Source organism: Uloborus diversus, chromosome 5 (assembly GCF_026930045.1).
Source record: "Uloborus diversus isolate 005 chromosome 5, Udiv.v.3.1, whole genome shotgun sequence".
Taxonomy (NCBI): Eukaryota; Metazoa; Arthropoda; class Arachnida; order Araneae; family Uloboridae; genus Uloborus; species Uloborus diversus.
In genome coordinates this window covers 115455095-115469400 of record NC_072735.1, presented here as the reverse complement: position 1 = coordinate 115469400, position 14306 = coordinate 115455095, and the positions used below count along the sequence as shown (strand labels likewise).

The window sequence follows — 14306 nt, the reverse complement described above, 5'->3', positions numbered from 1 at the left end:
ATTATTTCTACAGTGAAAAAAAGAAAGAAGTCATAAATATTGCTACTTACTTAACAAAGTGATGTCGACCACTTACAATATATTCATATGACTTAGAAGGGTTTATAAATATTGAATACAGAGGAACCCTTTTCTCACCTTCTTTGCATACCACCAGTCTAAAAATGTATCAAAGACAAACCCATAATCATTATCACAGAAATCACAAAACAGCAAATTTATTCCTGTATTTTTCATGGCAGGGGCAGAGTATGTTATGTAATAAGATGCAGGGACTGATTTACGGCAGGGCATTTGGGGCCCGGGGCACCAAAGGAAAGGGGGCACCAAATTTCTGTTATCAATTTTATTTTTTCAGGGACCAGTGTTCGGGGCCTCCAACTAAAGGAAACAAAAAATTTTAGTCATTTGACAATTTTTTTATCAAATGAAAGCACATTAGCCAATTGTTGCGGAGAACGATCATTTTCGCTATTGAAGAGAATTAAGTGTCCTTTGCGTACTCTCATTTCTGATGGTAAATTATCTTTATTAGCTCTATTATCAATAGAAAGAAGTTTGACCGAAACTTGATTATGAGGACATTATAGATGAATTTACTACAAGAAAACAAAGGAGAAAATATATAAGGAATCATTGATGCGCAGAAAGCACATTATGATTTACCTTTACCATTTGTATCATAGTTTTCCCATTTACAACTGCAAAAAAAAATTTAACATGAAAACCATAAATTTATTTTAGATTTATGTTAAATGATTTCTTTGTAAAACATTTTAATTTTTAACTTTTTTCGTATGAAATCGGTATTTTAAAGTTTTTTTCAATCAAAATAATATTTAACACTTATTATCATATTTTTTGTGTGTTTGGGGGGGGGGCACCATATTTGTCAGTGCCCGGGGCACCCAGGTGTGTAAATCGGACCCTGATAAGATGATTTTTAATTGGTTAGCCATCATAAAAAATTTAGAAAGTAGCTGATGCTCAAAAATTTCAAAATTTTGAGTTTTGTACTCAAAAAGCATTGTGACTGAAATGTGAATCGTAAGCGAAAGTTGAATGATGGTCACAAAAAAGGGTCTCCGTCAAATCACGGTTACAATCCCGTCACTGGAAAATGATCAACAGGTTGCAACAACTTACGAATGTCAGTTTGAGACAATATTACAAAGTGACTAAAATGCCACAAATGGTTTCAGCACCAATGTAATGAAGTCACAAAGAACATGTCACAAAGAGGTCGCAGCATAATTCCACTGAGATATCCCACTTTTGTCATTTTTTGACCTGCAGTGATGTTATTTTAACTATGCGGTGACATATTGTAACCAGTGACCTACGGTCTGCCTAAGCAAACCGAGCATACCTGCATTAGCGCCGTAAAACGCACTTCTTTGCCAATCTCCTCTCACTAGATAGAATCTTGGGTGATGTGGGTCATCATGGCAACATTCCTGTTTATGCTTGGATTAGGCTTGTTGACTGTTGTTCGTAGTTTACTGTTTCCCAGATGGGAGAAATGTGCACGGGGGATCTTGGTTGAGCTACTTCCAAGTTTTACTCATTTTGAGGAACAGAAAATATAAACTACATTCATATTTCATGTCCTTTATAAGCATAAAAATAACAAATTATTTCATTTTTAAATTTCTCATTAGGAGTACCCAATCACAGCCTGGTTTGCTTGGGCAGACTGCACATCACTGATTGTTAACTATCAGGGTACTAGTCTGCAAATAAACAAGATTCTTCCTAATAGCCATTTACAAAAGCTATTCAAAGGAAGTATCTCAGTAGTCTAAAATTAATGTCTCAAGAGTGAAAATTAATTCAATATAATTCAATGATAAATCTCTAATATTACTCACTTTTCAGGTTTTTCCTTCCTCAAATCTATTCCAAAAACAGCAGCATCTTCACCACAGCTTAAAAAAGTATGAGGAGAATCCATTTGAACAGCAAGCTAAATGAAAAAATGAAGAAGGAAGATAATTCAGATTCAAAAAAAAAAAATCAAATCCAAAATTTAAAGAGCTTCCAATTTAGTGAATTTACATAGTATTTTAAATTCAATACATTGAAAGTCCGGTCAATCTGTGGACTGTGTGATGGGTTTTAAATAAAAATATTCTCAAAATATTCAAAAAAAAAAAAAAATATTTTCAAGATTCTCAAAATTGATGTAAATTAAAACTTAGTCAACCTTAAAAGATATTTATATTGTCTTTCAAGTGAGCCTCAAAACTTAAATAAAATACAAAGAGAGTTGTAAATGATGAGGTACCTCAAATATATACAGTAGTGATTGCAATACCAGTATACTGAATGCTGATACTTTGAGCAATTTTGCAATTTCAAAATCCTGGTATTTGCTGAAGTAAAAAATACCAGTATTTTCGGTATTAGCTGAAAATAATAAATAGTTTCAGATAAAGAATTTTCAATTTAACTTATTAAATGTCTCCTTATATTTAAAATATACCAGATTTCTTTTTATACATTCAGATGTCTTTTCATCCATTTGCTCATTACTTTTTGCATTGAAAAAGGCGTTCCTTGTAACGTCAAAACATGTGTCTGCAGTAATCTGCAATTTGTGCTTTTTTAACTTTGTTATTTCTTACTGTATTTACATTGGAGTCAGAAAATTTTCGTTCTCTCACTTAATTGTCAATTTTACTCATCTGATGATGATTTTTACTATGGCACCATAGTGGTGAAGTTACTACTTTAGTACAACAAACTTACAAAAACATGGCTGCTAAAAATAGATTCTTAGAAATTAGCTGTGTCCTAAGGTACAACACTCTCCCCTACCACCAATCTGCGTGAATTCAGAAATAGTATTTTCAACTGTAGGAAAGTTAAACACTAAAGTGAGTTCCAGGCTTAGAGACAATTCAATAGATGCATTACGTTTTTTACTCTCTCTGATATTGATTTTCATTACAACATTTGTTCCTTCACTTTATATTTGTTCACAATATGTTTTCATAAAGAATTTTTGTACAAAATTATGAAATGTGGCAACAAAACAATATGTTTTCAAGCATTTTTTGAAAATTTTCAAACACCAGCATTAAACACCGGTATTCCGGTATCACGTTTTAAGAATACCAAACACCAGTATAGATTTTTTGGTCCGGTATTGCAATCCCTAATATACAGGCAAAAAAATATTAACATAAGACATGTTAGTCCCTATAACACCAAAAGCAATGTCATCTTAGAACATTTCACACAAAGCATCAGCTACATCAAAGCTCCACTCTTAAAATCCAACTCAACAAGAGCTGTTTAAAGCTTATAACTCATTTAGGAAGCTTCTATGCTCAAGCCTTTTGATACATTATATCACCAAAAATATTGGAAAGCTTTCAAAAATGTACATATTTTTCTCAGACTTTTAAGAGAAACAGGAGACAATTCAACCCGGGGTGCTAAGCACATAAGTCGTATCTGCACTTTTTATCAAAACTGAGTTATGTGGTCACCAAGTTGTTCTTCGTCACTTATTTCCCCTAAATACAATGTTTTATGGTTATATGTCAATGGTAAATATATTTTTCAAAATATTGAAAAGTTGCATCTGAACCAAATACATGGAGGCGAAATCTTTAAACGGCCATTTCTCATTTTAAACTCAGTTGCAGTTACAGCTTTTGCACTTGCACGGATGAATTGTTCTGTAACTTTTGTCACATAAAAAGAATGCTCTAGCGGTCATTTTCCAACAAAAATATAATCACATATGCATTTAGGGGACCAGCAACAAATTTAAAACCCAAAAAAAGGTTTTTGATCATCATTCATCGTAAATAGCTGGGAATCTATATGAATGAAACAAATAATACATATATATGTGTATGTTCCCTATACAAATCCAGTTTACGTCGGATCTCGACCAAATTTGGCAGGGAGGTAGTTGGACACCCGAGAAAAAACATAGAGGAGTTTTCAAACGCCAAAAAAATCCCGAATTGTTCGAATTTTAATTTTAGGGCCTGAAAATGGCATTAAATGATCTTTCTACCCGAAATAATTATCCAACCAGTTCAAATTGAGCACCATTCAAAAGTTCGAAAAAAAAACATGAAATTGAATTATTTCCTTTGAATTTCCACAAAAAAACAAAGCTGTAAAATCATAGGAGAAACATTTAAAAGCATTTTTTAAGCCTAATGGAATAGAATTTCATATAGGAAAATTATACTTTGTGTGATTTCATTTTAAATTAGCATGAAAAAAACTATTCAGAAGATTGCCACTTGTTTTTCTCGGCAGTAACTAAATAAAATTTTCTTTTTGTTACGAGGTAAAAATTTCCCCTTTTGATTATTAATTGGCGATTTATCCTATTTATTATTTTTTTTTTAGTATTTTAGGTGTATTTATGGAGGGTTGCGTGCAATTTATTCGGGAATTTTTTATTTGCTGTTTTCTTTCTTTAAGAACGATTATTTTGACAGGAAATTTTACAGTATTTTTTTTCTCTAATTGAAGCCTGATTGTTGAACATGTGTGGTGGACACAACATTAAAACTTTAACTTTCTGCTAAAAAACGAACTTTCACTTCCACCAAGAAATAAGAACTTTCACTTTCACTCAGCAATGCGGCAGAAAAAGTCGCTCTGCACGAGCGCAGGGAAATAACACAAGTTAACACGCACGGAGACGAACTGCTCTGACACCAGAGTAACCTGTTCTCCGTACTTAACAAGGTCCTGGGAGTTCAACAGACGCGCACATCACCGTACCACCCTTCTGGGAACGGGTTGGTTGAGCGTTTCCACAGAACCCTGAAACAAGGACTCCGATGCCATAAAGACAAATGGACTCGTGCTCTACCACTGGTTCTATTAGGAATTCGAGCAACAGTAAAGGAAGATCTGCAGTGCACCTACGCAGAACTGGTTTATGGTGTTCCTCTCCGATTACCAGCAGAATACTAGAAGAATCAACAATTAATATTGAATCCCACAATTTTTTACAACAGTTTCGTCAATCCATGCAGTCGTTAAAATCTACTCCTACTGCTTCCCACGACAAAAGATCAATATTTATTCATCCTTCTTTAAGTAAAGCCACGTATTTGTTGGTGTTGACAGTGTTAAAAAATCTCTTCAACCTCCATATAATGCACCCTACCTGGGAATGCAACGTACAGACAAGACCTTTACTCTAAATATCAACAGTAAACCTTCCGTAATCAATATCCACCGACTCAAGCCCGCGTTTCTGCTCAACCACGAACCAGACCGTCCACCTCCACATCCACCACCAGATCCAGCTCACCAGTCTGTTCAACCCCCCCCCCCCCCCAGCAATCTGAAGCACCTGTCACAATAACTCGTTCCGGACGACAAGTGAGGTTCAACCCAAAATATTCGTAGCCCTCAGTGCCCTTGTGGGGGGGGGGGAGTACTGTGGTGGACACAATAATATAACCTTTAACTTTCTGCTAAAAAACAAACTTTCACTTCCACCAAGAAATAAGAACTTTCATTTCCACCAGAAATACTAACTTTCACTTCCACTCAGCAATGCGGCAGACATGTGTCACTTGACATTACTTTTATTTTCGAAGTGCACCGTGCAAAGCCGGGCAACGCAGCTAGTAAGACATAAATTTCAGAAATCAAGTTAGCTTACCATGTAGAATTTATTTTTATATTTTTGTGAAAGTATAATTTATATTCACAAAGCCATAGCATTTCTATTATAAATACCAATTTTTCTCGCAGGGTATCGGCTCATAAACCACAGGATTTTTCACCTTAACAAACTTACAGAAAACTTGACAGCATACAAGAGAAGTATAACACTAAAATTTGAGATTAAAATTTTGAAAATTTGATAAAATAGGAATGTTTAAAGCATTTACTATTTCACTGTGCATGCAAGAAAGATAGTACTTAATAATCTTCATCTTTTAAAACCCAAGTAGATCCTCCAACTTACAATAAAATTACAGCTCAATACATTAAATATTTAGAAAGATATCAGCAATTTAATAAGCGAATTTCAGTAGTGCTTGGATAAGTGATGTATTGTAAGGGATTGTTTGCAAATAATCTGCTTTTATCATGTATCACACTGAACAATTGCAGGCACGTGTTGCAAATTTGCAAATAACCACTAACAATTTGTGGCCTGTCTGAAAATTGTTGAAATTCAGCTCATTAGATTGTAGATATTTTTCTTAATATTTAAGATATTGAGCTTGAATTTCTATTGAGTTGAGAGATCTACTTGGGTTTTAAATTATGAAGATTTTAAATTGCAAACTTTTGCGCATGCACAGTGGAAAATTAATTGCCTTATATTTTCACATTTCATCTAATTTTTAATATATTAATTGCAAATTTCAGTATTATGGGCCTCTGGTATGTTGTCCAATTTTTTGAAAGTTTGGTAAGGGATCATGAAAAGCTCAGTGTGTTATGAATCAAACACCTTCAAATAAAATTTGTATTTTTCAAAGAAATGCTTGTATGTTCGCGAATATAAGTGATACTTCCATGAAAATATAAAAAATAATTCTATACAGTTCGTAAACTTATTTCGGAAATTTATAGATTATTCCCAGCTATTTACGATAAAGGATGGTCTAAAACCTTTTTTTCATTTTCTCATTTTTTTTTTTTTTTTTGCTTGTTCCCTAAATGCAAGGGTGTTTATATTGGAAAATAACAACTGAAGTATACATTTTTTGTGACAAAAGTTAATTAATGCTTTATTATTGTTTGAGAAATCCATAAAAACGTGAATTTTTGAAAGTGTCCAACTTATTTTGGCGATACATCTTTGGATCACGCAGATTTTAAATGATAACATTAATACTTCATCTAATGTTTTTTTAAACTGATTTCCAGATTAAATGCCTCTTTGTCAGTTTCAGTTATCATTAAAATTAGTGCAAATTGAAAGAGTGGGATGTGAGAGTCATGACCTCCTTCCACCATGCCCACGATAGCTTAAAACTAAATTTTGTGGATTTCAATTTTTGAAAATTACAAAGAAGAGCCCAAAGACTACCTACTGAACTTGAATAACAACCAGGGGCATGCACTCACAACCAGGGACGTGCACAGAAATTATGGGGCCTGTCACAAACGACTTTTACGGGGTCCCTCTACATTGTTTACCATTACGCTCCTACATATATTTCACCTCTCATTAAAAAAATTTTGGACCCCTTTCAAGCTTGGACTCGGGCCAACAGGTAACCCCCCCCCCCCATGCCCTTCCCTGCTTACAACCCTCCATCCCTTTTGTATACCCATATTTTAACAATGATCCCCACTGAAATCAGAACCCTTTCCTGTAAGCTCTTTGCGAATTTTGCCATCAGTTGGTTGTTGATCTTGATTCGCTTTTAGCATGAGTGACTTCCAACACCAACATTGTTAATGAAATTTCTGACATGTGTAGTGTTAGTGTACATATATTTATTTGGGATATAATTGAAAAGTTAAACTTCATTGCATGCTAAATTGGGTATTTGAATGCAACAAAGACTTTAAAATTTAGTTAAAACAGAGTTGGAAACCCCCCGCTTTTTTTTGGTTTAAACCAGGTGGTTTTTTTTGGTTTAAACCGGGTTTGTTTGGTTTAAACTTTAATTGTAAGAATAACAATTTTATTTTGGAAATTCATGAATATTTAATGATTTAATTGTTAATGAATGTTTAATATTCACATTTGTACTTAATTACTTGATGAATAATTAAATAATTAAAGCAAAATCATCTAATTTCAGTTCCTCATAAGTTCTATAAGAGAAATATTGTCTGAAAATCTTTAAATACTAAAAAAGTAATCTAAAATCAATAAATAGCCCTTGGCACAAACGAATAATCAAAGAAATAATTTGTGGTGGGAGTTGAGACATAATTATAAATAACCAAGAATAAAATCTTGTAAATCATTTTTCTCATAATTATAGCTTTCTACGATAAATATATAAACAAAAGTGAAATTAAAATCAAGTATTCTAAAGATAGAAAGTATTTTGAAGTATCTACAAATGAATCACAAGTCTGGTGTACCTTACACAATTTTAAAAATCAAAAGACCAACACATATTTTTTAAAAGATTTTAAAAAAGTTACAGAAAATGGAATAATTTACTTTATTAAGAGGATTTATACAAATAGGGCAAATGAGGCGGTGAGAAGCAAAGGAAAGTAAATGAACATTTTCAAGTTTTGAGTAAAACACGTTTATATATAATGTCCAAGGCATGATTTTATCGAATTTTTTTTCTAAATCATGCTGTACAGCAGCACTTACCTGGGCTACTAGTACTATCATCTCCCGCCCTAATACAGACGAGAGGCTCCCCTACTACTTGTACTGGTTATCTCCAAATTTTTAATTTTGCCACTTACATCCCTTTGCTTCTCACTGCCTCAAAAAGGCTTCAAAAAATCATTATGTTTTTCATTGTAAACATTTTTTCTTGTGATTTAATGCATTTAGTAATTCAATTTCTTTTTTAAAAAACTCATTTCAAGTAAAACCCTCAAATAAAAAGACAAGTTCTGAAGTTTTTTTCTAACAAACATTATTGCATTAATTTAAGAAAGAAAAGAAAAACTATTGAGCAAATTTACATTACATTAAAAATAAAATAAAAAAGTTCTCAAATTAATTAATATGTAATATTTATCTCTGAAGCTTTTCTAGTTACTTTGCATTAATTGGATTTTACACCTTCCAATCACATGTAAAATTTATAGAACCATTTGGGGGAAAAAAACGATTTTAGTTTTTCAAAAAACTATTTTCGAAAAAAAAAAACATTAAAAAAACATTTGGTTTAAACCAAACAACCCTGGAGTTAAAATAAAATCAGAAAAATGTCCAGGTTTAGATTCGCAAATTTTGAATGTCCCGATATTACAGGTTGAACTGTATATGTTACTTACTTTATGAGCAGCTCCTCTATGTTGAGCAATTTTTCGTGTTGACCGGCAAGAACCATCTGATGATAACTCTCCAATACGTACTTGTCCATCTCGAGCACAGCTCACAATGTAGCAATCTCTACTCAACGGCATGAAACTTTGCCTAGATATTTAAGTCAAAATCAAATTGAAGCTTGAAAAAAATTGCAAAACACAACCACTAATAATTAGCACTATCTAATAGCAAATAAAACAAAAAAGGGGGGAGGGGGAAGAGGGAAAAAGAAAAGAAAAAATGCCTGAGAAAAGTCCTTGCACTCACTAAAAAAAATCTTTTATGAAGGTTTAAGAGACTGAAGAGATATGAGAGAAATTTGTTTACTTTCTACAAGGCCTGTGAAAGAAATTCTGGGCCCCTGAGCACCTATAGGGGCAGTCAGCACTTGTTAAAATGTAGAGACGGTTCTGGCACAAATAGCATTGAAGTAGAAGTCGGTTAATTTAATATTTGGTTTAATTTAATACCCTATATTGATCTTTACTTTTTATGTTTTTCATTAAAAACACATATGCAAATAAGTTCCAATATTGTTAACACTAGTTGTTTATACAATGCCGAACAACGTACCTTCTGCACAAGTCAGGCAGGTTCACCTTAAAAAGTTCTATTAAAAATTGACCAAAAAATTTTAATTAAATTAAGCACTTTTGAAAACATATGTGATGATGAGAAATATTTTATGAAACTAATAGTAGAAAATCAAACCGCTCATTGAATGTTTTGATGAGATAAAATGTGAAAAATGTAAAAGCAGACCAGCAGGCCCGGCTCTCCTTCTGCAGTAGGGTGGATTGCCCTTGTATGGTGAAAAAAAAAAAAAAAAACTGTCAATCCAAATCTACCTATGCAGAAAAGATATTAATGTCTTAGAGATTAAAAAAACATAAATTTCAAAAAAATTGATTTTCAAAATTTGTTTCTGCCATAAAAGATTGATTTTGGGGAAAAAATACTGAAAATAGCTTAGTTTTGGTTAGATATTTTTTTGATTTTAAAAAAAATATTTTCCTACAGTTAAAATGCTCAAAAATGATCATTATTGATTACTGAGTAATGAGTGTTGAGTAGTATTAAATGTTTTGCAATATTTCATCTCTTAAGTACTCTCTTTCCGGCTATGGAGTATTGGCCACATGTCTAAATCTTGGACATCTGGAAACACGTAAATTTCTTGTTATCCGTTGATGAGATAAATGTAACAAAGTTTATTATAATCGGTTGTTAAGGGGTTATTGTTAAGGGAATTTTGGTCAACACAGGAGTCAAAAGAGGTGTTATTGAAACATAAAACTGATCCTGAAGCTTCCACAGCAATGGATTCTGTGCAGTTATACGTGAATGAGCTTTCAATGCGCCATCTTTTCAATCATGTAGATCGAACTACGCTTGGTCCCAGAAGTTTCACTGGCAAAATAGGAAAATTGTTGACAGGATGCGAGAAGCTACTTGTAGTTGCATTTGTGCCTACAAAATGCATGCGATGTGAAGTGACCAACAAAACAGATCTAAGCACTGATCAACAGTATGTAATGGAAATTTTTGAAGACCTCAACTCCGGATATAGCAGTTAAAATCTGCTCAAAAGAAACCCTGGAATGGTTTGCCACTCAAGCTAACTCACACTACAAACAGAATCTGAGACTCTATATAGCTTATCATAATCCATTTGAGACATATGTGAAATTAACTACATTCATTGTAAAAGTTAGGTGGTTCAAGATCAAAACAAAACCTTCAGTCACCTAAGGTGAGCAGCATTTTTATTAAACAATCACTTTCGTGCTATTTTCAAGAGATTTTAAGGAAGTTATTGACCCTGTAATGGATTTTTTGGTCAATGAGAAAATGTACTGATTATAATGCTAGCTGATGACAGATGTAATTGTTGTTGGCGCGCCCCCTAGGCCAGCAGTGCCAGACCAGGTCCATAATATCATACACCCTCAAAAAATTCAACTTTGTTAAATTATCCTCCGTTAAATCCTGTTTCGAGAGATCCAATCATGCGAGCATGTGTTCTGGTGAAACCTGCTCAGAACAGTTGGAACAGATTTCAAAGTTCTTGGTTTCCTCGGAAAATTTTATTGATTTAAGGTGACCACTTTGAAGGCGGGCAAGGAATAGTTTGATCCTGTCTATTAAAAACCAGAGCCAGGGATCCTCCCGAATGAGAACTTTGATATCAATGGTGCTCTGGGGGGAGGAGGGGGGTTGCAGGTCAGTGCACTTTTTTTTTATTATAAATATATTTATTTGTGAATGATAATATATGTATTAAATAACATAATTTGATCTTTAATACTCATTACAATAAACTCTTTATTCTAATATGAAAAACATATTGATACATTCTGATATTGTTTCATAAATGATCTAGATATAATGCCAAAACCTATATGACGCAATTAATCTCCAGCTTCAAAAGGCGTGTGTTATACTGGTCTTCCACCGTATTTAAAAGTACATGTTTCACATAAAAAGTTATATGATTAGTGAAAAAGAAAGAATGAAAAAAGGCTAGTGAAACTTACCTGAAATACATTACTTCTATGACCACTGCTATATTCAATCAATGGTTCTGATATAGTCCAATCCCAAATAATTATGCTTAAGTCATCTGATCCACTAGCAAGTTTTGTACCACTTGCATTGAAATTCAAAGCATTTACACATCCATCATGTTTCTTCATTTTGTACATAAGCTCTAAACGTTCAACAACATGAAGACTACCATAACAGTCATACCTGAAGAGATCTGGTGAATATTTAGAAGAATTACCATATTGCGAGATATGAAAGATTTGGGAACAAACCAATTAGCTTTGGTTTAGGTGTCAATTGGAGTAGGATCGTATTTCAAAGCATCTCTTGCTTTCTTTTTAGCCACTTTTTGAGGCTCAACTTCGTCAAAGTCACTATCTGCATCAGAACTTGAAGTAGTCAGTGGTTTAAGACAACTTGCACCAGTTGGCTGACTATCACTTTTAGATGTTGATGCACCTTCTTTTGAAACTGACAGCTGAACTATCGGAATTCTTATTTTGCGCTGCAGTTCTTTCTTCTGAATTGTTTAATTGAGAGTCATCAGTCAAATCTTTTTCTTTATGATCTTGTTGCTCTGATTCTATGATGCTAACATCAAGATTACCTGAATCAGGACTATTTGGCTCAGAACGCTTTTCACTCCTTATTGAGCTAGTAATTTTATCTTCCAAATTGACACTGGCATCATTATCATCCGAACTTTCACTTTCCGGAACAACATTGATTCCACTATCATCTTTCTTCATTCTTTTACCACTCATGGCTCGTTGGAAGACGTTTGCTTACCTCCTTCAGCAGAATCACAAAGATTTGATGGCTCAAAATTAGTGGACCTTTTTGATTACTCGACATACTACAACTGATGTCCATCTTGCATTGCAATTTTTCCCATGTTGAACATTGAAATCATCTAAAATTAAATGAATAAAAATTATTAGAAGGTAAAATATAAAAAAAGCTGTAGAGACAATATATAAACTAAGTAGAGTGCAACATGATCTGGATCTAGTTAAGAGAAAGTCTCAAGACTGTTTTCTTCTTTCTTCCCGATGTCTTAATAATTTGCTGCAAAAAATACTTCATGTAGATTGACTCTTTCTCTCTATATAGTAGAGAGCCAAAAATTCACATAGCTTGGGACCAGAACCAGAGCTCATGCAGAGTTTCAGAATTTGGCAAATTGTTTCATGCGATTCAAAGAAAAGAATATCCCAGCATATATTGACTATAATAAGCAACTTATTCTTAAAAGACCCAAGGTCTGTTCAGGAAGTGGAACTTTTATATTTAAAGTATTATTTTATACCACTTTTGTTAACTTCAAACTGCATTAATTTTCCCATAAATATTCATAATTTTTCTTTTGAGCTTTAAAATGTAATGTTGTATACTAAAGGTTGATGCTTATTGCAGTTTTTGATTGAAGATCGTTTATCAATTAAAATAAATTATATTCGGTGAGTTCCAAGTGTAACAGAAAGGACATCAGACACAGGTTTTGCTTCAAAAAAAAAAAAAAAAATACATAAACACTTTCTAAGACAAAAAAATACAAATAAATCTGTCATTTCAAAGAACAATGCTTAATAACAAGACAAGAACTATAATTTATGTATAAGTCTGTGAAATGGAGATCTTTAAAAAAGAAACTCTTATTTTTTTTCCTAAATCAGAATGCTTTAAAGTAATAATATCATCCATAGAAATGTTTAAGTCAAAACAATGTGAAAAATAAAGTGTAACAGAGGGGACATGAGATGTAACAGAGGGGACAGCTTACGAAATTGTACTGCATCAAAATATCAAAGCCAAAAATGACTTCTGTAGTTCAAAGTTGTAGAAGGGAACAGGATTGTTATGATATATAACATCTGAACACATGCTCCATTATTATCAGGGCATGTCCACCAGTGGGAGGGGCAGAGGACACATTGATGTGTGTTGAAGTTTGAGGGAGGATATTTTTAGAGGGTTTTTGTTCTCATTTTGGAGGAAGTACTTCGTAGCATTTGAGGATGTATGCCATCAACTGGGGGGGGGGGGGGGGTTAGGCAAAGCTCATGTTTAATTTCGGCATGTTTAAAAATCAAGTTTTTCTCATGTGAGATAGAATTAGAGCAAATTCAGTCCAAATATTAGGCAGCGTTTAGAAAGAATCATATACATTATTTTAATCTTTAAAACTAGTCGACCCGCGCGGACTCTGCACTGTACTTCGAATCGCTTCATAAGGCATTTTGCTCTTTAAAAATTTTAAAGAAAGAACATTATGAAGAAGAATCAAAAAAAGTAAACGGAAAAAACGTAAGCGCACAAGACAAGGCATGTAATTTGAAGACATCAGTAACAAAACCTCGTTAAATAAAACGTTGTGATAATTTGATCATCGCTCGATTTTTGGTTTTACGTACTTTCAATACAAACATAAATATCATTAAAAGTGTGGCTGAGTGACTCGTGAAAAAGCAGTAATTTTGCATGTGAAAAAACAGGTTGTGGCAAATACAGTCCTGCCCATGTGAGCATCTGACAGAAAAAAGATATTTATAGGCACGGATTTGAATTGGCGCCATTCTGATTAACAGCACGACACTCCAACAAACCTAGTAATTGCGCCTTCCTTTTCGAATGCTATTCATTGAAGGAATGCGTAATAAAAACAGCAAAAAAAGCTTTTTGCCCCAAAAAAAAAGAAGATAATGCGTCTATGTTTTGTCATTAGCCAGCATGATACGATTTAAAATTATTCGTAAAACAGGGAATTTGAATAAAGAATGAGGAAGAT

The 14306-nt window shown here is 33.3% G+C and overlaps 1 protein-coding gene across 1 annotated transcript in view; it reads right to left on the bottom strand.

Moving 5' to 3' along the window:
* Positions 1-11757, bottom strand: part of LOC129222313 (DDB1- and CUL4-associated factor 8-like) — a gene marked incomplete at its 5' end in the record, with an annotated part of 47074 nt that extends 35317 nt beyond the window's left edge. Inside the window, 5 exons of the mRNA XM_054856802.1 lie at positions 51-158; positions 1872-1966; positions 8938-9073; positions 9306-9310; positions 11509-11757. Of these exons, the coding sequence (XP_054712777.1) occupies positions 51-158; positions 1872-1966; positions 8938-9073; positions 9306-9310; positions 11509-11757 (593 nt within the window). The remainder of the gene's footprint in view (positions 1-50; positions 159-1871; positions 1967-8937; positions 9074-9305; positions 9311-11508) is intronic.
* Between the last annotated feature and the right edge of the window lie 2549 nt (positions 11758-14306).